General features: G+C 40.7%; 1 protein-coding gene across 1 annotated transcript in view; it reads left to right on the top strand.

Moving 5' to 3' along the window:
- tmeff2a (transmembrane protein with EGF-like and two follistatin-like domains 2a) overlaps nucleotides 1–27,501 on the top strand; it is a gene marked incomplete at its 5' end in the record, with an annotated part of 121,967 nt that overhangs the window by 10,106 nt on the left and 84,360 nt on the right. The window contains one exon of the mRNA XM_083908698.1: nucleotides 2,826–2,935. Coding sequence (XP_083764824.1) covers nucleotides 2,826–2,935 — 110 coding nt within the window. The remainder of the gene's footprint in view (nucleotides 1–2,825; nucleotides 2,936–27,501) is intronic.

The following is a 27,501-nucleotide window of genomic DNA, read 5'->3' on the forward strand; positions in this document are numbered from 1 at the left end:
TTAGGCATTATTTGTGTTTCATTTTTATTTGTAGTTATTTAACATAAAATACATGGTTAAACTGTAATATTATAATAATATTGGCATTATTATATGATTGATAGTGACATCTTGGAAATAACAAAACAAAATGTGTTCCTCTACAAAATACATACTGATATCAGAAATCTGCCTTTTTTTTGTGTGCAGATTTTCAGATTAAAACAATTTCTCACATGGCCACAAACCACACACAGTTAGACAAAGCAACAAACCCCACGTTATTCATCTCTGAACTCTTGAAAGATGAGAATCTTTGATGTTTATTCTCAGTTTCAAATTACAATTGTGTAGCGTGCCTTCTGGACCTTTAGAATTTTCATTAACTTACACTATTTAACCACTGGTTAACTAAAAATCAATATTTAAAACTAACAAAGCCAAAGTGCAGTGTTTGTAAAAGAATGTATCTTCAGTTTTACTATTTTCCCTCATCAGAAGGTCACACTCATAGAGTTAATATGATGCCTTGTAGCTCTATTGTATCTCCAAGTCATCTGATCAGTGATGTTGCTGCTAAAAATATGTGTCAACTTCACGCTGAGTATGTAACGCATTACATGGATCAATACAGATTACAATTGTTCTATCGTTCATTGGAATATTTACTGTGTTCTTGGTAACACTAATAGTTCCAGTAAAAACCATTTTGATCCAGAGAACCCTTTAAAAACCCTTTCACGAACAAAGGGTTTTTAAAGGGTTCTTGGTTACACTAAAGGTTCCAGGTGGAAGCTTTATAAATGGTTCTATCTGGAGCCAAAAAGGGTTCTCCTATGAGGATAAGTCGAAGAACCTTATATGGTTCTACGTAGCACTTTTCTTTCTAAGAGTGTACATCCAGCACATTGAGTTCATTGGGTTTTCTTTTGGGACTACACTTCCCAAAACACATGGGATTAAAATAATAAGTTATCAACCAAACAACAGGTACATGTTTTTGCTATTTTTTATATAATGAAATTCCCTGTTGTCGCTGTAACCTTTTCAATAAAAAAAACTAATAATGCTGCTTGGAATACGCTCCATAAATTAGGCTGACAAATTTAAATATCCCTGAGTATTCTACTGTGATGAGTTTGACTTTTCAAAAGTAATTTGAATTTACACGGCAAACATCATTACATCTCTCACCTCGCTATCTGTGATGTTTTTCTCCGCGAGACGACTGAAAATGACTCAACAGGGAACATTCGCTGCTCCGCGTGAGCTGCAGTTTAGACGTATGTTCTTTGAAATGCAAATGCCTGCGAGCACATTCAGGTTTCTCTCTTTTTTTTTGTAAACAATCAGTTCAGGTAGACTAATGGCCTTGAGCTCAGTCTATAGTCCATGTGACTCTTTGATTTGATTCTGGATGCTTTGTTGGAGTCATTTGAGATCCCTAACGCAGCTTGAATCGGATCATGTCCCAGGTTTTGCTTTTCCAGGACAACGCCCCAGGAGTTAGCCTTGATTTAGACGGACAAACATGACATTGAACAACCTGGATAAATGTGTGGAGAAGAATGCAAAGCAGAGGTCGACCCATAGTGGGTACTTTTAAAAGCATTTAAAAGCCAACAGCCTGTTTATCAGACAAATGGAAAAAGTCGCTCAGTAAATGTCATGCTATTCCGGTGAAATCTTGCAATAACAACATTAATTACACTTTTGAAAATATATAAAAAAACAACTAAAGAATGTTGTATGAATGATAGAACTGATAAAATTAGTGAAGTGTATTTCCGTGACCTAACGTTTACGTGATTATCTGTGCGTAGGTGTGCGTAACTGTAAGAATATGTTTAGTATACTGCAGAAGTGTTGACATTTTCATGGTTCCTCGCACACATCATTAGCAGGCATTTGGTTTAGTGGTCTGCATGTGTGTTTGCAGAAGTAATGAATGCACCTCTAAGCTCAGCACCCTGTGGAGTAACCATTATTCACACTGGCTCCCATGAGCTGATCCGGCAGCAGTCTGCATAACTTTATTTCATGGAGTTAGACAGTAGAGTTGTTTTTGTAAGTCATTGCAAGAATAACACGTTACAACAGCAAAAGTAGCCACCATACACTCTTAGAAATAAGGGTTCCAAAACGGTCCTTCTACAAGGGCTGAGGTTCTGCCTGGAACCATTTGCTTCTGAAAAACCCTTTCTTCGAGAAAAGGTAACACTAATGGTTCCAGTAAGAACCATTTTGATCCAGAGAACCCTTTAAAACTGCTTTCCTGAATAAAGGCTTTTAAAAGGGTTCTTGGTGGAACCCTCCAAAAGGGTTCCAGATGGAACCTTTATGAGAAGGTTCTACCTGAAGCCAAAAAGGGTTCTCCTATGAGGACAAGCCGAAGAACCTTATATGGTTCTACTTAGCAAGTATATTTCTAAGAGTGTAAAAAGCGGAAAAATCGGTTAAAACGATGATTTGGTTGAACTGAAAACCTTTACGTACACAGCTCAAAGTCCTCTGCAATCACACCTGTTGACCACAATTGGAACATTTTGGTCCAACTTGTTAGAAATATTATTTTTCTCTACAGTGTGGTGTTTTTTTTAATGAATTCTTAAAATTCCTAAAATACATGTTTGCCGTTCTTAATTAGCACTGTGCTGCGTTCTCTTTTTGTCTTGCACGGTATGTGATCAAAGAGTGCACTGTGCCGTGTGTGTTATGACTAACGCTAGAATCTCATCATGAAAGAGCCTGACTGGGAGACCCCGCAGGTTGGAGTTGCTTCGCGGCGGAAAAACACAGAAACGTTTAGTCACTTATCGTCGCTCTCGTTTGCTTTGCTCCTCCAGGTTTCGACGACCGGGACACGGACCTTTTCTTGTGCGACACCAACACGTGCAAGTTTGACGGCGAATGTCTAAGGATTGGGAACATGGTGACATGCATTTGTGATTTCAAGGTAAGATGGGATTTTTTTTTTCTTTTTTTCTTCTCTTTGTACTCTCTATGCCTTTCCATTTTAAGGTTGTTCTTCTCTGTCCTCCCTGAACAGTTATTGTCAGAGCTTAGCAACTGTTATTACTATGGGCTCCTTTTATAGCTATTTCAAAACCTCAAGAGGAAAAAAAGGAGTAATATATGTAGGTTACTATCTATAGTGGTAATGCGTATGTGTCACTTCAAAGGATGTTCAATTAGATGAAATGCCTTTTATATCGGGGGCCACTGAGGATTGTGTATTGTGTTTGGTTGGTAGGTGCAAGTAAACCTCATAAAGCTACAACAGAGAGGCGTGAAGAAGAGGCATTTTAGACTTGAGGGCTGCAAATTAGCCACCAGCTATTTTGACAATCTGTTTGTGTGTGTTTGTTTGTTTGTGTGAGTTCAGCTGATTCATCATGAATGCATCCTGGTTTCTATCCTTCTATACATATGACAATGAGAAGAATGTCGTCATCTTTTGGTGCAACACTTGATATTTTTCACAATTTCCCGTCATTTTATTGACAAAACAATTAATTGATGGATTGAGAAGATAACCGACAAATTAATAAATAATAGAAATATTGATTTGTCGGTTCCCTGATGGTGGAACATGCTTCCTAATGCTATCAGAGCAGCAGAATACCTTGTTATTCCTTATTATATCTTTCCTCCTGATGGTCTCTCATTGTGCTATAACTCTAATAAAGGCTGCGCTGTAGTTTTCCAGGAATGTTTTCAATTAACATTAAATGTTCCCTTGTAGATTGTAACCTCTCGACGTTGATCGCTTATAATTCCGCTTCGGATAAAAGGGTCGGCCAATCTAATGAAAATAATCTTAAATTTCATTCCTCTGAGATGATGCTTGAGGAGTTGAAAGGTGAACATTGGTGGTCAAATTTCAAGAACGTCATATCGTATGTAAATGAGAAGAATGTCTTGCAGAAAGGTACTATGTGTGTTTTTATGTCGAAGTCCATCATCTTGATTGGACGATATTAGCCCCATGAGGGCAAAGTGGATGTTTATGGCTCTCTGTGAGACCCTGTGTTGCTATCCTGGTCGAGTCTCAACCTCAGGACTTACAGGCTCTCAGCACTGGCATAAATCTGGAAAAATCATGCCGTTCTTGATTATAGCTCACACTTAACTTTTACGGCCAGACCCATAATAAAAAAAAGAAGCAAACCCGGCCAGCTGAGAATTGATTTTGGTATAACATTTGCAGCCGTTTGCGAACTAATACGCTTTGCAGAAACACGGAGATAAACGAGAGTCACCGGGATCTGAAGGCACAGCAGCGCATGTTCTCATCCGTCGCTTTTATCTACGTGTCATCGGCACATGCAGGCACTGTGCGGGCTGACACTCGATTGGTCACCAGCTTTTATCTCAATTTGGTGCACTTCCCTGGGAGCCAACATTAACAGAAGTGCATAGATAAATGACATTACCGCTCCATTTCTCTTCAGGAGATCTCACACTGATAGTGGTGTAGCTGCACACACACTGAGCCACTCTGTTCTCCAAAGAGGAGGATCGGGTCATACCAATTTCTTGCTCAATACCGCGGCTCTGAGGTCAACTCAGTTATGCGTGTGTTCTTTAATGTGAGATGTCCTGAATGCTGCTGTCTTTTAATTCATCCGTTATCATAAACGTGTGTCCATGCAGCACTATCAGAAGAGCCATGAAAGTTGCATGAGCGTGGTTGGATTCTCCTACAGAATCAGAATCCTTGTGCACACACTAAGAAAAACCCAGAGGAAGACAGACCCATGGGGCTGTGTGAAGAGGAAGTGAGTTTGAGGTGGTGGAATCAATGGACACTATTCATTGCCAATATGCATTAGATTTGCCTCACACTGGCTCTTGGAAGAGCCAAGACCTTCACTCAGTCACTCAAGTCAAACTGGGGCCAAAGAAACATGTTCTCTGTGTCCTATATGAGCGAATGGCTGGCTCTATTTGTCAACTGATATCCCTCCCTGACTAATTATGTGACATTTCTTTGTAATTCATTCCACAATAGCTGCTGGGGGAAATTATTGTTGCCAGTTCGGTTTTGTTAATGTCAGGTCACATTGCTGATTCCCAAATGGGTAGTCTGTTCTATAAAAATGTGTGCCCAGAGCGCTGTGAAACACTTCCAACTAAAACTGTCCAGCAAAGGGTAAATGGCTCATTTTATTGCTTCTGTAATGGTGCTTTGCAATGTATTGTTAATGTTGGGAGTCCCTGGAAGTGTTTTTTTTTTTTTTTTTTTCAAAACGACACACACACTGTACAACTTACAATTTGACAGTCGTTTTTTTTTTTTTTTCGAAAAAACACAGATTAAAGTCCATATCAGCTCCTGTTTCTCAGTATAGAGGTGTTAAAGCAGTGACTTCCCTGCGCTGCACACAGGAAGCAATTTGTTTTATGTCAAAACAGATGGAGGCAACTACAACATTGTGCTATTAAAGTGAGACGCCTGCCAACAGGTTTGAGTACGACGGAAAACGCAAAACTGTCTAGAGCTGCAACTAACGATTATTTAGTTCATAAAATGTCAGAAAATGTTAAAAAACGTTGATCAGTGTTTGTCAAACCTGGAAATTACGATGTTCTTGAACGTCTTGTTTTTGTCCACAAACCAAAACTGATTCAGTTTTAATGATTTCTTTGTTATATGGAGCAAAGAATCAAAGAAAATATGAACATTTAGGAAGCTAAAACAATCAGAAATCTTGTTTTGATCATGAAAAAAGCTTCAAACCGATTATCGATTATCAGTTTCAGCTCTAAAACTGTCCATGAAAAGTTTAAGCATTGAATTATCCCTGCTCAAAAAACCCAATCATTTAACAATAATCAATTATTTGGACATCATTCACACATGTTTTTCAATAATATCAAATAAAAAAAGTTATTTTATGTTAATTTTATTCACGTAATTCACGTTAAAATGTCCGCGAGCACTTTGAATTTCTTAAAACGTTTAACAGGATGAGCAATATTTAAATTTGCACTCTTTTTTTTTTTTTGAAAGACGTGGGAGACGTGAAGGAGAAGGTGATTGCAGAGCGCTGCGTGCAGTCCTCGTTGTAGATGCAGCCCATTTATTTACAGGTCAGACATCACATCTCAGTGCGCGCTGTGAAAAAATGCCCAGCGTTTTTTAAGAGACTCCTGCAGCAGATATCGCAGATGAATTGGAGGCAGATGTTAACACAGCAGATGTAAGTAATGCGATGGGTCATTTATGTCCCGGATTACTCGCAGCTCAGTGCGGTCGACTGCGGGGCCTCGAGTCCTATTCCGTGCACGTGTCAATAAAGCGAGAACAAGAAAGTTCATCATGCCACTGTGAGGAATTGTTATTGTCACGTCTTAGAAATATGACGCCGTCAGGGAGCCTGCAGCCAGATGGGATATGTTAGGGTTTGACAGCAGAGTAATGCTTTCTTAATAAACAAGGCGAGCGTGGATGTTTAATTACAAGTATCATATCTTTGTGGTTATTTGTACGTTTGTGATACAAAATCAGGCAGCGTACCTATGAATGTTTGGGCCAATTCCAATTCCTATCTTAACCCTCAAGCTCAACCCTTAATCTTAACTGGCCCTCAAAACCAAGTGTTGAGGGTTATTTTGTCACTTAGAAATGGGACACCCCTTAAATGCAGATACGTCTTCAGACTGCGGGGGGCAGAATAACGCGAAAGCTGCGTTCAGTCTGTCAACTCCAAAAAAGAAGAAGAACACATTTACGTCACGATTATTTATTTATTATTTTATTTCAGTCAAGTTATTAGGTTGTCAGTTAGTCATAAGATGATACTCATACAAATATTTATTACGATCCATTACCACACACCACGGCTTATTGAAAAGTAAACGATAGCAAACGATCAATTGTCCGCACCGGCCGGCTATTGACAAAAGATCGTAAAATAACAATAAATGTTACGCAACAATGACGTCAGTAATCCATTATATGGGCCTAAACTAAGATAATACAATGGTTATCATGATTTTTATATCTCTATTAACAAAGAAAATACTTAATTTGTAGCGTACTCGCTTCACTGCTTTCGACGCCATCTTTATTATGTGAAAACACGCAATGCATTCTGGGTAGCCCTTGCTACCAAGGGTGGTCCCATTTTTGAGATTGAGGGTTAAGCAAGGAATTGGAATTCACCCTTTGACTAGAATTATTATAGCACTTGTAGGATGACTTACAAATAATTCATAAGCATGCAGGTAAATAACGTTATTGCACTAATGAAAATGTGATGTTATGCAAAAGGCAATAACTGTTAATACCTCAGCTGACAGGAATTAGATTTCGCCCGCATTCAAACTGAATTCTGTATCGACAACGTGACGCCGGAGTGCACGGAGGTATTTATGCGGTAGTTCAATTCAAATGGAAAAAGGCAGTAAAAATCAGTGCAACATCGAGGATTTGATGTCTCTTTCCTCTGGCTGTTTTGAGAACAGCTCCAAAGATTTCACTTAATGCCGTTTCAAATGGTGCAGTAAAACATCACAGATGCAGGGATTAAAGTTCCCCATCGCCCACAATGGATTTCCATCAACTGGATTCCAGACGGGCGGTGTATGAGATCAGTGCGGATCTGAAGAGAGGGCTAAAAAAAAAAAAAGAATAATAGGGAGCAGAGTGTGACAATGTGAGCCCGGTGGATGTGTCAATACTGTGAGATGCTGAACACGGCCTGTTTGAAAGGTACACAGACTCTGAGGTTGGCGCTTGTTCGCCTTGCAAATAATGTATGGTGTTTCAGATGCGAGCGGTGTAATACTCTAGTGCTGCAAAGATGTGTTGGAGAGGAGGACGGAGGCGTTGGTTTCAACGCACAGTTGGACGGACAACAGATGTGCTTCTGGTTGTTGTACATTTAGGATATACGCTCAACGGCCACTTTATGACATACGCTTTTTCAACCGCTTGCGAACACAAATATCGAATCGGCCAATCATTATGGCAGTAACTCGATTCATTAAGGCTTGTAGAGATGGTCAATACGACCTACTGAAGTTAAAATTGAGCTTCGGCATGGAAAAGAAAGGTGATTTAAGGGTGCTTTCATACCTAGCGTGCTCCAAAACCCTATATAAGATCTTCTATTCTGGCACAAATCAACAATCTATGTCTTTGTTTGCATTGTTTACACAATTCACAAGTAGTATTCAGCTGCATTTACCCATGAACTGGTACGACCAACAGAAACAGTGCCACTTTCAGAAACAGCTTTGAGCGACATGTTGAATGGGCTACACTCTTAGAAATGAAAGTGCCAAGTAGAACCATATAAGGTTCTTCGGCTGGTCCTCATAGGAGAACTCTTTTTGGCTCCCTTTTGGAGGGTTCCACCAAGTACCCCTTATTCGGGAAAGGGGTTTTAAAGGGTTCTCTGGATCAAAATGGTTCTTACTGGAACCATAAGTGTTACCAAGAACCCTTGAAAAACCTTTTCAGCCCTTGTAGAAGAACCCTTTTGGAACCTTTATTTCTAAGAGTGTATATAACCAAACAGCTTACCTGACGGTCAGGTGAATAGGTCATTATTTGACTCCAGAACATGTCTTCTCCTTCAGAGGTGCAGAAACATCGTCATCATCAGATATACAGTGGCATTGTTTTCTCGGCATAACCTAGTTTCTCGCTCATATTGGAAATGTTCATCTCCTGAACACTGGCATGTTTCCATCCAGAGAACGGCAAATTAAGTCTCACAAAATTCTGACCAAGCACAAGCATGTAGCGCTCTAGACTGCAGTGTGAAAATGAATGAAAGTGCAGCATTGTAACACCCTAAGTGACTATGAATGTGTGTCTAAGTATTTTGGAAAATGCTGATTTACTTGAATTTTTGCAGCCGTCTCTAGTGTTTACGAGAGAAGAGGTCTGGAAAAAACGTGTAAGCATTGTACGGCGACAAAACCTGCCTTAGTTTGTTGATCTGCAACTTGCACTGTCTGCCAGGTGCTCCACTCTCAGATAGCTGTGCATGCTCGCTACTGTATTTGGGATACGCTTACTTCACCTGGCAGAGGTGGCACTGCGCTTCACTTTCGTTATACACAATGCCTTTTGATGACTGGAGCAGTTTTCTGCACGGTTTTTCCACTGTGGCACTTAAAAAGCATCCAAGCCGTGCTGAAAAGGCTGCAGCAGAATGTTACACTGCTCAGAAAACAAACACTTTTAGTGGTGTAGGGTTCGCATGGTCCATAATAGAAATGCTAGCAGACCCTTATGAATATTTGACATATCTGGAGCTTATGTAACATGAGATCACACAACACTGGCTCACAGTCATTCCTGCACGTGCAGACAGTAATCCCAGACACATCGAGTGTCACAATGGGCATTCAGCGAGCGTAGCCATTTTTAATGGCTCTATACAAAAGAATTTAGTATAATGTTGGCAGCACATGAGGTCTTTGGTACGCTTCCTGCTGGTTGTTTGATGCGGCTACTATTCGCTGTTATGTCTGACCTCAAATCGCTCCACCGTATCTCACTCGCGGGAGCCGTCTAATGTTTGAAGCTCGCAGCACTTTGGAAAGAGTGATGAGAATGAATGTTGGTTCATTTGATGCGAGAGAGTGTGGAGTGGGCAGCACTGTCCTTAGTGTTGCACTAAACATGGACCTACACACAAACTCAAGGTCCTCACAAATAAGGTAGACGAGCCAAATACTTACAGTTACACAGACACATTCACACAGGCCCAGGTGGTTATGACTCCAGCCTCTGATGCAGACCCCATTCCATATATTTGCATTCATTTCTCATCCTTTTATCTGAGGCCATGTGCACGGACTGGGACTGAGAGTTTGGATGATGGTGAATTTCTGGTTTTCCCCCGGTGTCAAATCTACACACTCTGAAGCTGCAGCAGCAGCAGCAGCAGTGGAAGACTGTGGAAGGCGCTCGTCTGTGACTGGAAGATGATGGAAGATGAACATGCACATGATAGTTTTCAAAAATCAGTCGCACAAAGAAGTCACGGCGTAGTTGACTTGTAAATCAGATCAACGATGATTTGTCCCTTTCTGAAATAAACTGCACTATTAGCAATGCATTATTTATAGGCTCACTGATCTCAAAGGTTGTCTGACTCGTGACATTTTCAAAAGTGAGTGTCTTTGCAGCAGCTGAGGACATGATACTGCAAATTTGATCTATAAAGGGCTGCAACGATTGATTGCTTATTAATCAATAACTAAATAATCTGGCAACTATTACTATAATCAGTTAATTTCATGAATTTCTTGTGTGGTTTTCTTTGCTCCATGTAATGAAGAAATTTGGGTTTCAAATGATTCATTCAGCAAACTGGGGCATGTCCACACACACACACACAGATACACTTCTGTGCTTTAGTGTGGACCAAACCAGGTGAATTCCCCCAATTATCAGTGTTTGTACAGAATTAACTTTGACTTTCATCGTCGACGAATCTGTCAATGATTCACTCAATTCATCAATTGTCATTGTTTGGGCCAGAAAATGTCAGCAATTATTGAAAAATGTTGAAAACCTTGTTTTGTCCACAAGCCGAAATGATTCAGTTTTAGGCTACGTTTACACTAGCGCGGGTATTTTTAAAAAACGGAGACTTTCCCCTGCATTTGTGCCTTTCGTTTACGCACAAATGGCGATTTCGCCTCTGAAAACGATTCTTTCTAAAAAAAAAAAACTCCGGCAAAAGTGGAGATTTTGGAAAACTTGGTTTTCGCGTTTGCATGTTAATGGAGAAAAACGGAGTTTTTGAGAGAAGCCTTAATGATTGCTTTGTAAGGAGCAAAGAAACCAGAAAATATGTACGCAGCTACATTCAATTGATTCAAACCAATTAATCACTTATCAAAATAGATAATGATGATTATTTAAGTAATCAATTAATAATCAATTGATCAAGAAATTTTTTCAGCCCGACAGAATATACAGGCGATGTTCACCAGCTTTGGGCCCCACTAAAGTGTGTCCACTGGAACAGCTTTGTACTCTTTTTCCTTATTACAGAATAAAACATAAATGGGTCGGGATCAAACCTTCTTTTTAACAAATATGTAAAGAAGCATTTTTTGAACACAAACACAGAGCTACTTTAGCTGCAGTCCTGCCTTCTCTGCTTTTTTCTGTAACAGCGGTATCTGCAGTCTCAAAGCACAACTCTTCTGTCTTTTTTGTTCTTCTTCTCTACATAAACGTCTCCTGTTAAGGAATTTTTTTAATAAACTGGCAGCGATTTCCTGCGTGTTACCCATCAATGTCAGGCTTTTTTTGCGTGGACAAAGACGTCTCGGCGAGCTTGCATCTACATGCAGTATAAATGCAGGTAAACCACTGATGAAGCGTGTCGAGGGTTTTTGTATCATCACAGTGTTTGAGGAGGATTTATTATAACCATGGCTTTGGTGTGTCATTGAGACAGATGTTTTTAGTACACACTTAAGAAATCCTGAACAAAAGAGTGGAGAGAAAAGGTTTTTATTCTTTACTCCACATTTGCCACCACTTTCTAACATAGTGTGTATAATGTGTGAAGAGGAGAAACACGCTAATGTGGTTTCCCATCCTCTAACTTATCTCCCACACATCTCTACAACATCTGTTGTTTCTTCCATCCAATCATCTACCTTTCCTTTTCTTATTTTTTTACTATTGTATTATCTGTGCTTGAAGACGGTGGCTGTGAGTCCTTGTTGGTGTTGCTAAAGTAAAGTATTTGTGCATGGATATCTCACCACCTCAGTGGAGTTCACCTAAATCTGTGCAGTCACAGACAACCTGTGAGAAAATAACGTTTGCATTACTTTGGGTCAATTGATTGTTCGGGTTCGTGCATCTCTTTTTCCCAGACTTCTCTATACGGTGCAGCAGTGCTGCCTGCTCTCTTTGCATGATAAATATACCAATTAAAATCAGTTAGGTGAGTTAGCGCAGGGAGGCGAGTTTGTGAGCTGCATGCTTGTGGTCTTTAAAAAGAGAGAGCGCTTATAGCCAATGACAATGAAGCAATTCCATTTTTGTTTGGTTTGGGGTGAGGTGTTGATATTATATACTGTATATAACATGCTTTAGTCTTCTACGAGCAGATTGAATAGAATGATTGTAAAGCATGAGGGATGCCTTTTCAGAAAAACAGGAAGAAGTGAGTTGCCTTTGTTCAGGATACTCATTACGTTCCTCATAGTATGGACACAATGGTGATTTTACGGGGTGTTTTTTTTTATTGTCTTAAAGCTCCCATAGAACAGAAGTACCAATTAACGCTGTTTTTTTGGTGTGTATCTGCGCCATTACCTTGTTTATGAAGCCCTGAAGGTTCAAAACAAACAGTTCAGCCACTGCTGAGAACAATGTGTTGTATTGTAATCTTGGGTTCACCGAGATCTCTGAAAAAACCCGTTCTGGTTACGTAAACAGCATTTCTCCTGAACAGCAGATCGTCCTGCTCCGGGCACTAGTCCGGGCACATCCGGTTGCGTACATTGAACCGCAGAAATAGAATAACGTCCGTTGTGGAGGTGTTTCACGAGCGACAGTGTCTTCTGACTCTGGGTCAAAGTCGTAAAAGGGACTGCGGCGGGGAGTCGTGACGAAGCTAATTATAAACACCGTTAAAACAATGTTTTGATAATGAATAGCAGTGCATCCACCAGAGGGGGCACTGCCGTTCTGAGAGCTGGTGTGCTAATTGCGTCCACTTCCAATCACAAGACCGTTGGGAAGGCTCTACACTGGCTGGCCAATCACAACACAGTCTGTCTGCTGGGGGTGAGATTTCAGTCTGAAACAGCGCGACTGAAGATAGCTTCAGTTAGGAGAGATTTCTCATTTCTCATTTACAGCAACGAGGAGGTTTTTGACCATAAAAACAAGTTAATGTATGTAAGTAGACCTGCATAACTAACATATATGTGCGACAGGACCACTCTATGTGAGCTTTAATATTCGGGCTGCAGCTAATGATTATTATGCACTATTGGTGTGTCACAGTCCAACATAGCACTTTGCACTTTCTGTGATGTTGTGTTTTCTGTGTTCTTTGTCTTGAGGAAATTAAATGTGCGCTGTGAAAATGTGTTTTGCGTTCAGGGTTGCCATATTACTATGGCTTTTGATTAGGTTATTCTGATCACAACTTCATTTTTCTTCTAATTGAAATTACAATAAAACACAGGGACTCGGGTAGGAATTGTGTCGTCGGGGCGTCTCTCCTGTAAAACGGAGCATCCGTGTCAGCCCCTCTGTGGCTCTGGCTGGCCTGTCAGACACCATTACAGAGGAGCCTGTCTCAAGCGACTCGGCTGGGGAGACTCCACGGGGACTGGCAGGCCCGGCCCTAATCAAGAGAAGACTGCCAAGCGGTTAAAGAGCAGAAGCATGAGCCAGCCACCTCCAGGTCTCCCTCCATCTCTCTCCATCTTCCCATTGTCACAGTAGCTCCCATCTCTTCCATTACTCTGGCTGTCTCTTTCTCTCTGCTCACTTGTCCAAAGAGCTCATTCTCCCTTGTTTCTATCCACAACCCCTCTCTCGCTCTCACTCTCTCTCTGCCAGTGTAGGAATCTGACCAGCGTTTGTAAACATGGCATTGCATCATGGGAAGAGAGTTTGTCACTTACCCAGACAGCGCTTGACAATCCCCCGCCGAGGTGATCTGTGGGATACAACACAGTGACAGGCACAAAACACATTCGTCACTGTGATAGAATTCCTCAGGGATCTATGGTCGGCTGTTTTTTTTCTTTTTAAGTTGTTGTTTTTTTTCACTCCGTCTGACATTTGGTGCTTCTAAATGTGTGCGAAAGTTTTCAAAAGTAAAAATAAAAACTTTTCCGAACAGATGGACCAAACGAAGTGTTTGTGTGGAGCTTAAATCAATTTAGGCCAAACATGAGTCTATTCAGTTTGGGAAAACCAAGTTTGGTTTAATTCTGACTGAAAGGAGATTGGACCCAACTCTGTCAGTAGCTATTACCTCAGCGACGCCAGTCCTTTTCTCCCTTATTTAACCATCAGAAGGTCACTTCCTCGCACAGGGCTTTCAAATACTCGCTGTACGTTAATGCATAGATGCTGCAGGGTAATATGTACACTTTTTTTAGCATGGCTTTTAGCAAAATTTGGCTTTGTGTTTAACTAACATTCAGTAATTTCTTCGTAACTATGGCGCTTTTGTCAGAGAAGAAAATTCATTTAAAGTTTTTTCTGACCCAAGATGACCAGAGAACAATGCGTCTTGTATCGAAACAGCCTTGATTTGACTTCATATTTTGTCACGATATTGCAAAGTGCATGTAAAGCCAATGCAGAGATTTTCATCTGCACACATTATGGAAAATAGTGAAATAGTTGGTTGTGCCACCTGACATTTTTTTGTTGTTAAGTTAAAATACTGTTAGAAAATGAGTTAAAACAGTTAAAATAGTTATTTAATATATGAGAAATGTTCAAACACATTGTTCTGGACAAATCTGCAAAAATCTATTTATTTTGAAAATACTTTTTAAAAATACCTTTGTAGAAGCTTTGTCATTGACCCATATACATATATGTAAACATATATATGTTTGACGTATATATATACACGTATATACACACACATATATATATATATATATATATATATATATACACGTATATATATATATATATACGTATATACGTATATATACATACACGTATATACGTGTATGTATATATATATGTATGTATGTGTATATATATATATATATATATACACATACATACATATATATATATACATACATACACGTATATACGTGTATATATATATATACGTATATATATATATATATATACGTATATATATATATATATATACGTGTGTGTGTGTGTGTGTGTATTAGGCTCCTACAGTATACATGCACCCGATTACATGATGTAAAATCAAATATTTAAATACTTCAAGGTAGTTATTAACACATTTTCCCCGTGAGAGTGTATTTGCAGATGAAGTCACAGCTAAATTATCCCTCACCTCTGCCCCTTCCCGTCCAAGCGTGTTGAAGAGCGTACGTAGCCTCCAGTTAGCATCAAAACTGTATTGTGTATGTAGCGCGTCCCTTGTGAGCTATTGTAAAAAACGATGACCAGGCTCGTTGTTTGAGGTTTTTTTCCCTTGATGAACTTTAAATAAAGTGAAGGGCGAATAAAATGTATGCCAGCGCATACACACACATATAAACAGCACATTACAATTTGGCTTTTGATGCAGCCTTGACATATAAAGATCAGCATCATTTACATTTGAAAATAACCTTTTGAAAGTATAGCCTTTATGATAACTATTAATCCTTATATAACTGCTATTGTAATCCACATAAAGCAGCACGGTCAAACTTTTCTTTTTCCACCAAATAACTGTTTAAAAAAAAAATCAGTTTTGAACTATTGTGAGCGATCTTCAGTCGGGGCCATGGCAATTATTGACTGTCCTTGTTGATGTAAAATTTGAAATATTTTCATAATGGTGCTTTCAAAGAATCTCTTCATCCGACACAAGCCATTATCTCGCAGGTGGAGCTACAGATAAATGCCAAATTGCTGGTATTTAATAACATGTGCTTCTTATTTTCCTTCTCAGAAGCATGCTGGATCCCAGTACAGAACAGTATCTACTAAAAAAGCAGTTTATCATAAATTGCTGTTTTAAAATCTGAGTGCATGATCAGAAGCTTACCAAATGCACTATGATGGTATAAAACTGTTTTTTTTTTCATTATTAAGAAAATATCTGAAACCATGATGTCATATGTGCACATATTGTGCAACCGGATTTAATACTGTCTTTAAAAAAAAAGCAAAGATATAGAGACATCAAGACATCATAGAAACAAAGTTAGCTTCATTTCATCATGTCTTCGTTGTCACCGGAGCAGAACAAGCAGCAGAGTACTTTTGCAGTAATGTCACAGTAGCAGATGGGAGTCTCAGACAGCGACATGAGAAATTAATCTCTGACACTTTCTGCCATGAAACGCTCAAACGGCTCGCAAATCCATTAACATTCCACATGATAATTGCATGTTAAGACAGACTTTTTCCGTCTCCAAACCCCCACCCCGGGGTCATGTGACAAACACTGCAGCAGCCTTCTATCGCGCAGCAATGCGGTGTAACTGATGAGGCTAACATCGCACGTGCAAAAGGCTTCTTTTAAAGAGTGTCTGTCTCTTGTCATGAGCCACAGGTGTTCTCCAACCGCCACCGACTTAGGCGCCCGAGACGTTTCTGAGAGAGGCGATAAAACGGCTGCTTTGATAAGTGCGACGGAGCATGAATAAAGATCACGCCTGAGGGTCTCGGCGACAGAGGACGGGTCATGTGGAAAGCAAAGGTATTACCCCCGAGCAGGCAGAGGAGATTCAGCAGAAGTAGAACGTGCTGGGCGGTGCCGTCTCTCCCCGTCCTCCGAGGCTAGCCCTAGTTTTGTGGAGATGTTTATTATTGATAGAGGTGGATGATAGCCTTGGGATGAATTGCATAATCTAGAGCCGCCTCTAATGGAAACAGGAAATGGATCAGGCTATCAGTCAGGTCTCTGTGGATGAAGGATGTGTCTGTCTTTGTATGTGCTGGTTCTTCCTGTGTGTGCATCGGTGTGCGTTTGTGTAGTTTTCCTTACCAACAGGGGTGGCCCAGTCAGCAACCTCTCTGCTCACTGTATTAAGCAGCACATCGGGATTGCTTACTCGTTTGCAATGCGTCAAACTTAAAGGTGCCATATGTAAGAATGTGGCCAAAAACGGTTACTACATTCAAATTCAAAATACCGAGGTCTTTTAGCTTTCGTTTTCTGACGTAATTGCTCGGCAGCTGAGACTCTACTGACTGCAATGATTGGTAGACGGCGGTAGGTGGCGCCACATGCCAAAACATGATTTCAAAACATAAACATGATTTGCAGTCTGCAAAATATTTTTTTTAATGCAAATATTTTGTCTGTACTGTTGTTGTTTGTGAGTTCAGTTTGTTATAGGAACATTATTCCTGAGTCTGTGACATATTAGGAGGATCTTATGGCCAGTTGCTTTAGATTTATTACATAATGCACCTTTAAAGGTGGGATATTTCGAATTTAGGGATTTTCCCAACATTTTTATTGACAGAAATATCAAAACAATAATCACACATTTCCATCCATGATTTACCACTTTATCCTCCACCAGAGGGTCACAGGGGGTGCTGTGCGTATCTCAGCTGACATAGGGCGATAGGCGGCGTACACACTGGACATCACATATTTGGGTTAGGGTTTGAATGAGACCTTCAAATTGCGCAGAAGCATGACCTCTTTCCTGGACTTGGTCATGTTGTCCTGCCATGTTTGCTCAGAATGTAGTAGAGGTTTTTTTGTGTGAGTCTATTATGTGCGCGCGCTGCAGGTCATGGCAAGGTCACACTGGAGTTTTAATAGAAGGATGTCGGGTCAAGATGAGCTTGTTGTACATTACTTTTTCGTTGTATTCACGAAAGGAGTGATGTTTTTATTTCTCAATATGTAATCAATAACTTATTACACTTTCGGACAATCGGTGTGAAGCGAAAAGTATTCATGTGCTTACAATAATGCATCTTGACCCCCAGATGCCACTACTTTTTTTCAAACTGGTCTTTTAAAAAACAAAATATTGAATTCTGCAGCAACTCTAACACATGTAAGAGTATTTTTTAGTTTGTTTTTTTTGGTTAGTGTTACTATAACGACCGTCTTTGTGAGGTCAGATAATAATTGGGGGGTATGTGTCGACCTGTCCAGGGTGGGCCCCCGCCTTTCGCCCTATGTCAGCTGGGATTTGCACCAGCGACCCTCATGTGGAGCATAAAGTTGTAGAAGATAAATGAATGAGTGTGTGTGTGTGTAGCTGCAGTCTCTGAAGTTGCCTACGTTCGTTTTGTGTTTACTCATCTCCTTACTCCCTTATCACCCCTAGACCGCTAGAGGTCGATTGAATGTGTAAAAATGTTATCATGGGGCGTTTGCCTAAATGACTGCGAGGAGTCAGGACACTCTTAAAAGATAAGTAGCCCTTTAATTTCTCTCAGTAAATATAACGTCTGTCTTTCCTCTTGACGGAGGCTCCCGGGATAACAGACAAGCTTCAGCCTCTCTCAGCCTGTTTGCCCGTCTGTGTGAAAGCTGAAAGTAGCCCCGTTTCCAGATCTATGAATTATACCACCTCTTCAATTTGGCACCTACTTGTTTGAGATAAAACAAAATGGCAGGCAGTCTGATTACCTTGCCAAGCTGCAAGGGTTGGTGAGCGAAGGAGCGCGTTTGAGTGATGCTGAAAATGTCACTGCTTTCTTAACTTATGCGCCGACAGTCGGAGGAAGAACCGAGATGGGTATAAGAACAGGGCGCTGTATCCGCCTCTACCTTATTAGGTCATCTTCTTTTGATGCGCAAACAATGCCAGATTTGCTCTCAGCTCCGTGGCACATCCCCTCAGATTGATTCGGATACACGTGGGTTTTTCAAAGGAAGGATTTGAAGGCCATGTAATAAATTCTTCAGCAGCACCATAGTTCCCAGCTGGGATCAGTAGATTGCATCCTCTTGAAACTGTACCCCCCGAAAATGTCAAAGTTATCATTGAAATTCTTTCTATATGCCAGATATGCTGATGAAGGCAGGGCGGTGTAGTGAAGCATTTTAAATCCCTGTTTTATGTTAGGGTAGAGCCTCTGATGCTTGCACAGGAAGGTCCCCAAGAGTGTCCTTCATGTGAATGAAATCCCTTTTCAGCAGTTCCAAGCCGCTGAGTCTGTATTGAGCAGGATGCAGAACAGGCCAGCGAGTCTTGAGATACGAGTGTTTGAGTATTATGGTTTTGTATTACAGTCGTGTCGGCCTGACACTAAATGTTTTAGGGAGTGCTTGTGATTTGTAATGATTAAGGATGTGCATTTAGATTGAAATGTCGATTTGGCAAATGTTGATATTTTAATTAATGAACGCGCTCTAAAGTGAAAAAAAGGTCCCTGCCAGTTTCACTCGCCTTGGCGTCGCTACTTCACGTCTCCTCATGGCGGCGCCGCTCAAATGAATGAGGGAAACTGAAGCAGGAGTGTACAGTGAGATAATGGTGCAGAAAGCTATGTTTAGAGATGCTCCATCCATGTTCAATACGTGGACTTTATGCGTTTTGTTCTCTGTGTTGTGAATAAATAGAGAAATCCTGCGCTTTTAACTGTACACGGACGTTTTGTGTTCTTCAGTTGGACAGATATCGTCGTGTATATGATATTCTTGCTGTAAATGCGTCCAGGACCAAGTCTCCCGAGGGGCATTTTGAGTTATTTCTAGATTCTGAAAGTGTAGTTTCTAAGCTTCCCAACGATGTCTAACACATTGATTATCACATAGGCGTTGTATCGTGATGTTATTGCAATCGTGGACCATGTATGGGACATGATGACTCACACACCTGTAGATCTTGTGTGAAAGGAATAAAACAAACCTTGGCCGCCTTATAGTCCTGCCACAATCATATGTGTTAATACAATCAAGATCTTTAAGGTTTAACATGAAACTTTTCTCCATCAAAATATCAAAAACGGCAAGATTAACATTAACAAAATATTGTACTCAAGTAAAAGTACCAATACTGTGATGAAATATTACTCAAGTTGAAGTAAAAGAAGTTCATTTGAAATGTACTTTAAGTGAAAGTTACTTAGTTACTTTGCGTGGGGTGTGAAGGTAGTAGAAATATGAATATGAAATCCAAAACTACCTTGTAGCTCACGCGCCCAGCGTGACACAGGATATTACGTCACTTTTGAGTGCTGTTTCAGTTTCAGTGCTGGTGATAATCACATCATCATTCGTCTGGTTCTGGTGTATATTTTCCCCCTGTAGGTCTTCGTTGTGCTGAATTTTTATTTTTACTCAGTAACGGATAGGATTTATAAAGTAACAAAGTACAATACTTGAGTCAATACGTACTCAAGTAAAATACAAAATCCTGATTTTAAATTGTACTTAAAAAATACAAAATACACAAAAAAAGTATTCAATACAGTAACTTGAGTAAATGTATTTCGTTACTTTCCACCTCTGAAGACTAATATCATATATATTTGCTTTGATTAGTGTACATGAGCCATAGAAGGTGTATTGCTAGTCAATGTTACAGACTGTTTCTTTGTGCTCGCCTTTTAATTACGTTGTTCTGCTATAGCGTCCACGGCCAGTTCACTATCAAACATCAAAGTAAGGAAGAAAGCGTTTTGGTGCTGCTCATTAATCAGTGTAATTTCAATACGTCATTCGTCACTAATGGATCATGTATACTCTTTGCCGATTGCTGCATGTTGATTCTTCGCTGCTTCTCGATGTCATCAGACGAGGCCTTTTGTCATCGTCTCGATCAGACGAACCTACGTGGCAGAAATGACATTCTGCACCTTCTGATTTCATGTTTTGGATGGTTGATTTTTGTCGTGCTCTCTGTGCTGGTGTCACTCTTGCTTGCTCTTTTATTTTCTCGCCAGCACACTGACCCTTCTTTCTGGCCATCGCTGGTAGCTGGCAAGCAAAACTGAGTAAAACTGCCTTCACTGTGTGTACTTCCCACAACAGAGAGTTACATTCTGGAGTAAACTGTGTGTATTCCCAATAATGCCAAACTGTGTCCCTGCAGAAAGAGTCTGGGAACCACTGGTTTAACTGATTATTGTCAAAGGTCCCGTTTTGGAGGGTTTGTTGGTAGAAATTGAATAATACTCTTGATAAGTATGTTTGTATTAGAATGAATCATTTAATTTAAATAATTGCTTTTGGCTCCCTGCAAAAAAAAGCCTTTCATGTGTACTAAAGGCAAGGGCCTTGCTTTGGAGAGGCTGCCACCTTTCCGGTATGTGAAGGCCACTGTACTTCCTCTGATGTGCTGAGAAAAAAGGGAGCAGATGAGTCCTTTTGTTGTGTTTTTAAACGCGCCGCTCACCGTTAGATGTCACTAATCCTTTTACACCGGGAATCTGCAAAAAAAATAACACGTGAATATGAGTGCGTATCAAACCTCTACTGATATGTGAATAGTAAGAGTTCAGCAAGTTCAGAGGCAGGATGTGCTAATTTTCCAGTGAGGTTTGGATTTTTACCTCTGCAGAGGAAGAGGATGCAGAGGAAGCAAATAGCAACAGACGGATCTTTTATGGAAAATAAACAGGAATATGTTAATGTGATGGAGCGATTGGAATCGTCTGCCCTGCCCTTAATGTGTTTCACCTTTGTCAATTTAGCTTTCTGCTCCTTGACCTCCCAGTCCATTTAACTACCTCGCGTTTGTAAATGTCCCCATTGTGGGACTAATAAAGGATTATCTTATCCTTACTTTCAGGTTTTATTACCTACTGTTTGATTTTTTCTTTTCTTTCGGGGATGCCTGGCCGACTCCCGTACTGGATAATCCGTCAGCCCATTTAAGCGCACTAAATATCCCCCGTCTGTATTTTCAGTCCTGACCTACATGTGTTTGCGTTTGCCTTGTGTTGATGCACATATTTTTGCACCTCTCCCAAGTGTAAAACCTTGAGACAGCTTTAATACTACGAAGCGTCTCGCAGAGCAGGTGCATTTTTGAACAATTAAGTACAGAGTGAAAACAACCATGAAAGTAGAACCTGGTCTGGTTTGTACTGAGCTGCAATTTATCACAAGTGTTTGCCCTGAATATAGAGTAATGACCAAGATTTTTACAAAGCAGGACATTTGAGTTGAACTTATCTAGAACATCAGTGTTTTTAGTTTGTTTTAGACACACCGTGCTCTGTCTAGTGTCCGTGCAGCGCGGCTTTGTTGAGGATCAACAGTAATTGAGATGCTTCTTCTACTTTTTAAGTCGACAAAGTTTATTCAAGATGAACAGAGAGAGAAAGAGAGCAACAGGATTCACAGTCTTTGAACGCAACACTACGTCCATTCAAGTTGAGGCTTTTTTTTTGGTTTAGTTCTCCGTCGTGGTGCCGGTTACGGGCTGCAATTTCCCGCCCGATCAGTAGGGGTCGCTACGCAAGGTTGTTGTGCTTCTGGCTACAGTGAGCAATGGTGTCCGAGAGAGAGAGACTGTTGTTGTTGTTGCAGCTGAAACACAGATACTTTTGATACAAAAATGGAGACGTGAAAGACTGAGGAGACGTGTCCGGAGGTGGTATATACGTCCACTGAATGTACCGAGACTGATGGTCTTATTGGACCGATGAGGGACATGGATGAAGAAAACCCACTTCAGGTACTTCCAAATGTCAGCTGGCAAATTTGATGATCTTCTACGCCGTTTGCTACCTCGTAGTAATCATCAGGGCACCCACCTCATGCCTGTTGATGCCGCCCAGAGTCTGGCTGAGGACCAATCGCAGCCCTTGCCGTCTCCGTTGTCCCTTGACGGAGTGACGGACAATTAAAAAATATTTTGTGCAGCCGGACACGACGGAGAGACTCTTTCCAACTCAGGCTCTCCGTAAGGAGTATAAATCGGACTTTAGCTTCTGAAATGGTTGCACTTACTTTCTAAATGAACTGACGGAAAATGTTCATTCTCCTGTGTCCAAAGTTTTCTTTAAGTGTTGTACTTTCCACCAAAATGCACTGCACCTACATACATATTTATGTAGTTTTGGTCTCTGCGTCCCAAACACATCCTCATAGTGAAAATACTAGGATAATGCCGCGTGGCTGCGTCGTCTGAGCGTTTCCACCTGCTGGAACATTATAATTGGCCATTGATGAGGAGGTTCTGTGTCTAACAGCAGCTCATGAATAATGGTGATTGCTAGTTGTGGAGCACGTGCGATTAATACGCTTCTCTGAGGCGATCATATGAACAGCTGAGTGTTTGGTCATTATTGATGTTTCTGCCGCGGAGGTGTTTTCATATATAACCGAATGTTGAACGTGCGCCAACGGGACAGGGTCCGGGTTATTGTGTAGATTGATGCCGTGGCTGCTGTTATTTATTGTCCAGTGGTGTCTGGACATTCTTTACATCCCAGCTGTGCCTTGAAACCCCGCTCATGAATACCAATGATCTTTATGTGGTGCATGGCTTTATGTCTAATCATCGCAGACCGGGAGCTATAATAGGGCTGTGCAAGCTTAGCTGCTCGTCTTTATGTGCCTGCACTGTGAATTAGCCATTAAAGTTGGGTTCTGTGACTGAACTCAGGGCAGAGCTCAGGTACAGAGAGTACAAGAACAGTGACGGCTGTCTTGGTGGAATGAGTTTAAATGCCATGACTAGTTCTTACTGTGGCTGTCTTTACTTATATGAACCTGCCTCACTGCACTGCTTTTACTCATTTATATGCAGGCCCACTCTTTGCTTTAAGAGTTGTAACGCTGTGTTGAAGAATAAAGTAGAGGAATTATAATTTACTTTTCTGTAAAGGGGAGAAAAAGTTGTACATTTTTGGTAAGAAACACTGTGTGAGCTGTAGCTTACAATATTAGAGGCAATATTCTCATCTAGGTTGAAGGGTGAACTCACTTGAATTCCAAGCACATTTCTCTCAACAAAATACATTTAGAGAAGACTTAAAGAGGAGCCTTCCAAGCCATTTTGAAGTGAAATATGACAATAGGAGAATAGTGACAGGCATCTGATTGACCGTCTTTGCTGCCATAATCCTAATCTCCATGAACAGATTTGGCATGAATATGCAGAATCTGTAGGTGAGAGACAATGGGCCCATAAACCTCCTGGCGACCGTCGATCAATTACATTAGAACAGCTTTGGTTGCCTGCAGGTAAACAGTCCATGTGGAGAAGAAAAGATGCAGAACATAGTGATTAAAATGCATCATTTAATGAATCCTCATTCACTTGCAGGTAGCTGTTGACCAAAATCTCCCTCGTGAGGAAAAAATGTGCCCGTAGATGTTGTCTGAACTCTTACTAAATGACCACATCTCAATGGTCATAAAATGGAAAACTTTGAACAGACAGAAGCCCTAAAATACCATTCAAAGGCAAATTTTCCTGATGTATCCAATGGGTTTTGAGATGCCTTAACTTTAACTAAAGTGAAAATGTGAGGTAATTTGGATTATAAGTTTGGTTTTCAACAGACAGACAGAAAGTCTGTGGACATGAATATCAACGAACAGGCTGCAGTTAAATGCAAAATGATGACGGATAGAAAAAAAAAACAAAACAACAAAACACTTTAAACAACCGCACGCAGACATCAGAAAAAGATGCATAATGACCGTAAGTGACACAGCTGTCATTCGCTGTCTTTTTGTTATGTCTCTTTCAGTCTGGGCTTCTTTCAGTTAGAAAAGCACAATTGTGCCAAAATGTCATTTCATGTATAAAAACTGTGCGCTGCATAACTGTCAAACCAGTTCCTGTCTTTTTTGCTGGCTTTCATGCTTGTGTATCCTGAGTGGCTGAACACAACGCTCTCTCTTCGCTAATTTGTTTTAAATGTCCCCCCCTCAGCATTCAGCTCATATTACTGGAACACTGGCATGTTGTCTTATGTATATATATATATGTGTGTGTGTGTGTCGTCTTTGATTCACATGACAGCTTTGGCTTTTTCCATCTTAGATCACGTGCTAAATTTCAGAGACTTTAGTTTGTATTTGTATTACCTATCTGCAAAAACAGCAGTGACGAATCATCTCCGTTTCACGCCTGCACTGGCATGTCTTCACCGGTTACCACCGGTCGACCTGTCGCCCAGTGAACTGAATGGATTTTATGGACTATTTTCTCGTGTATTCAAACCGTTGCGTAGACTCATCATCTTTCATCCCCAGACCCCACAGAGCTGCTGACCAATCGATACTCTACACACCCAGTTATACATGGGTGTTGTGGCTGAAATTAACAAACAATTAGATTTTCATGCAATTAGATCTTCTCACAATTAGATCTCCACAGTCAATTAATGTGTTTATGCGCCATCTAAGACTCGTCTCACCACACTCTGATGTTTTTCAGCTACGCTATTTTATTTGACTGTGCATCTCGTTATTTGTCGATTTCCTTTAAACGTGTGTGAGTCAAAATCAAACATTCCAATTGCATAGAATGCGTTGCTGTAGTCCCAGAAACCGAATGTTAAAATCAATGCACTTTAATGCTTTCTAAATATCCTGCGATCTCTTGGAACCTGAGCGTAGCCCTGGTAAAACTGCAGGTCTTTAATGTCTGGAAACGCCTCGGCTCAACTCAACTTGCAATTCGACTCCACCGCAAGGATGTCTGCGATATTTTGGTCATATTTCAGATCAATGTGTTTTAACAATACCGTCGGAGGACTCTCTGAAACTTAATGTAATGGCTCCGCGCACTAAATGTTTCACTGATTATCAATACCAGTGAATTGCAAAGAGATTCCAGTGCCAGCCACACTGTTGTCAAAATAAATCCAGGGTAGTAAAGCGTACGACCGTATGAAACCAACAAAGTAAAGCAAAGCTGCCCTGGTTTATCAACCAGTGAGTTATTTAAAAGTTGTAAACATTAACATAACAACCAATAACTAACCTTAAGTGTGAGTTCAGTATCCCAAATTGTCCAACAGAGGGTGTTGTGAGCATAGCTTGGTCTGTATTTACCCCAATATCTTTGATGCTATTATAGCGTGTCATGTAATATGTTTTTTGACCATGATTTTTGGAAAAGTGGCTCACTGGTGGAGCTGGTCGTCTTCTGACCAGAAGGCCAGAGTTCGATCCCTACATGCACATGTTTCTCCGGGCAAGACATTCAACCCCAAAGTTTCCCCTGACAGCTGTGTTGGCAGCATGTGAATGGAGATGATAGAAAAAGAGTTGACCGTAGATGGGCTGTATGAATGTGCACTTTTTTTTAGTGATCACCAAAGACTAGAGAGGTTCTATGTAAAAACAGACCATTTGGACGTCCTTTAACCTTCCTGCCACAGTGCTGATAACCCAGACCAGATAATCTACATCAGTCTACAAACAGCAGTACATTGTGCAGATATTCCAACAATGCCATGTAAGCATGAGAAGACACCTGAATTGCATGTGACTGATCAGTTAGCAGCTAACTGGCTTGAGGTGGGAATCTGCAGGTGCCTCGAGATTTGATTCCAAGTGTAAATAGTGGATTTAATGATCCATTACTGGATTATTCTTTACTTCCATTATCTTTCATGAAAGGATTTATTGGCTCCACACTCAAAAACATGATTCATAAATCAACAAAAGAGTTGAAAAGTGAAGGGAGTTTTTACTTTTTTTCTGGAGTATGAAGGCCACCGTAGTTCCTTGTCATTAAATGACATGATTTCAGGAACTGTCTTTGGGGGTTGCACTTCTCCGTATCACCAATAGATGTCATTAATTCTCACTCGCTCGTACAAACTGGGTCTTGAATACAAAACAGGAAACGGGGAAAACAATTAATGTGAACCTCTAATAGTATTTAATACCGATTTAATTCAGTCTAACAGTTTATTGATTAAAAATAAAATTACTGGCTAAGATAACTGTGAAGACGCTGTCTGAAATAGAGCGGTGGCCAAGGGAGAGATGCACTGCACTGGTCTCTGGGTCTCCACAGCTGATGTTCATGGAAACTCATTCATAAATGTAAACAATAAGCTATATTATCGGATAATTCTGCTTTCTTTGATAACTCCTCTATAGACAAGTTTTGTATAGAGACTATTGCAGGACATCAGCACAACTTAATAGACATTTAATTGTTGCTTCTTGAGAGTCAAGTTTCCTGTTTATTATTGCATTTGTCAGTTTTGTGTTTCTGTTCAATGGGGCAACTAAAGGCAACACCTCGCTGAGAACATGAACAGAGGCAGGGTTTGTTTTTGAGATGCTTCTTTATACTTTTAAAAGCCGGAGTCCAACCATGTTTTACTCCTTTATCCTAAATTTAACTTCACATCCAGAAATAATTCCCACCGAGCCCATCTCATCATAGCAGAGGCTGCAGGGTTGTGGGTGAAGAAGAGGAGCATCACTGGACAGATGGAGTTATTTGTTTTCTCAGTCATTGATGCTCATATCTTTTCATTCGTTTGCTCTTGCTACATTTCTCCGAGCTCTGCTCCCCAAAACTGGCAAGCTCCCTCCTCCTCCTCCTCCTCCTCGTCCTCCTCCTCGTCCTCCTCCTTCATAGTCACGCGCTGATGCGTGCAACCACCTTCACTTCACATCTCTGCATGTTTTCTTTTTCCTCCCACACTCTTGTGTGGTTTCTGTCGTGCATATCCTGCTCCACTCCTTCACAGTGGCCTGCCTTAGCTCGTCGTTTCTGTCGGTGCGATCGCTCCCCGTCATCTTTGGATCTCGTCGCACTTCACACAACCTTTCCATCTCGTGCGTGTTCACCTCGGTGGAAAACAAATGGAGCCGTGGACCTGACGGTGAAATGTGAAATCTTAAAGAAGACGGAGCCTGATATTGATCCCCTGCAGTTTGCTTGTAAGCCACACAGAGGAGTTGAGGACGCCGCAGTCAATCTGGCGAACATGAT

The sequence above is a fragment of the Microchirus variegatus genome, assembly GCF_963457635.1.
Source record: "Microchirus variegatus genome assembly, chromosome: 22".
Taxonomy (NCBI): Eukaryota; Metazoa; Chordata; class Actinopteri; order Pleuronectiformes; family Soleidae; genus Microchirus; species Microchirus variegatus.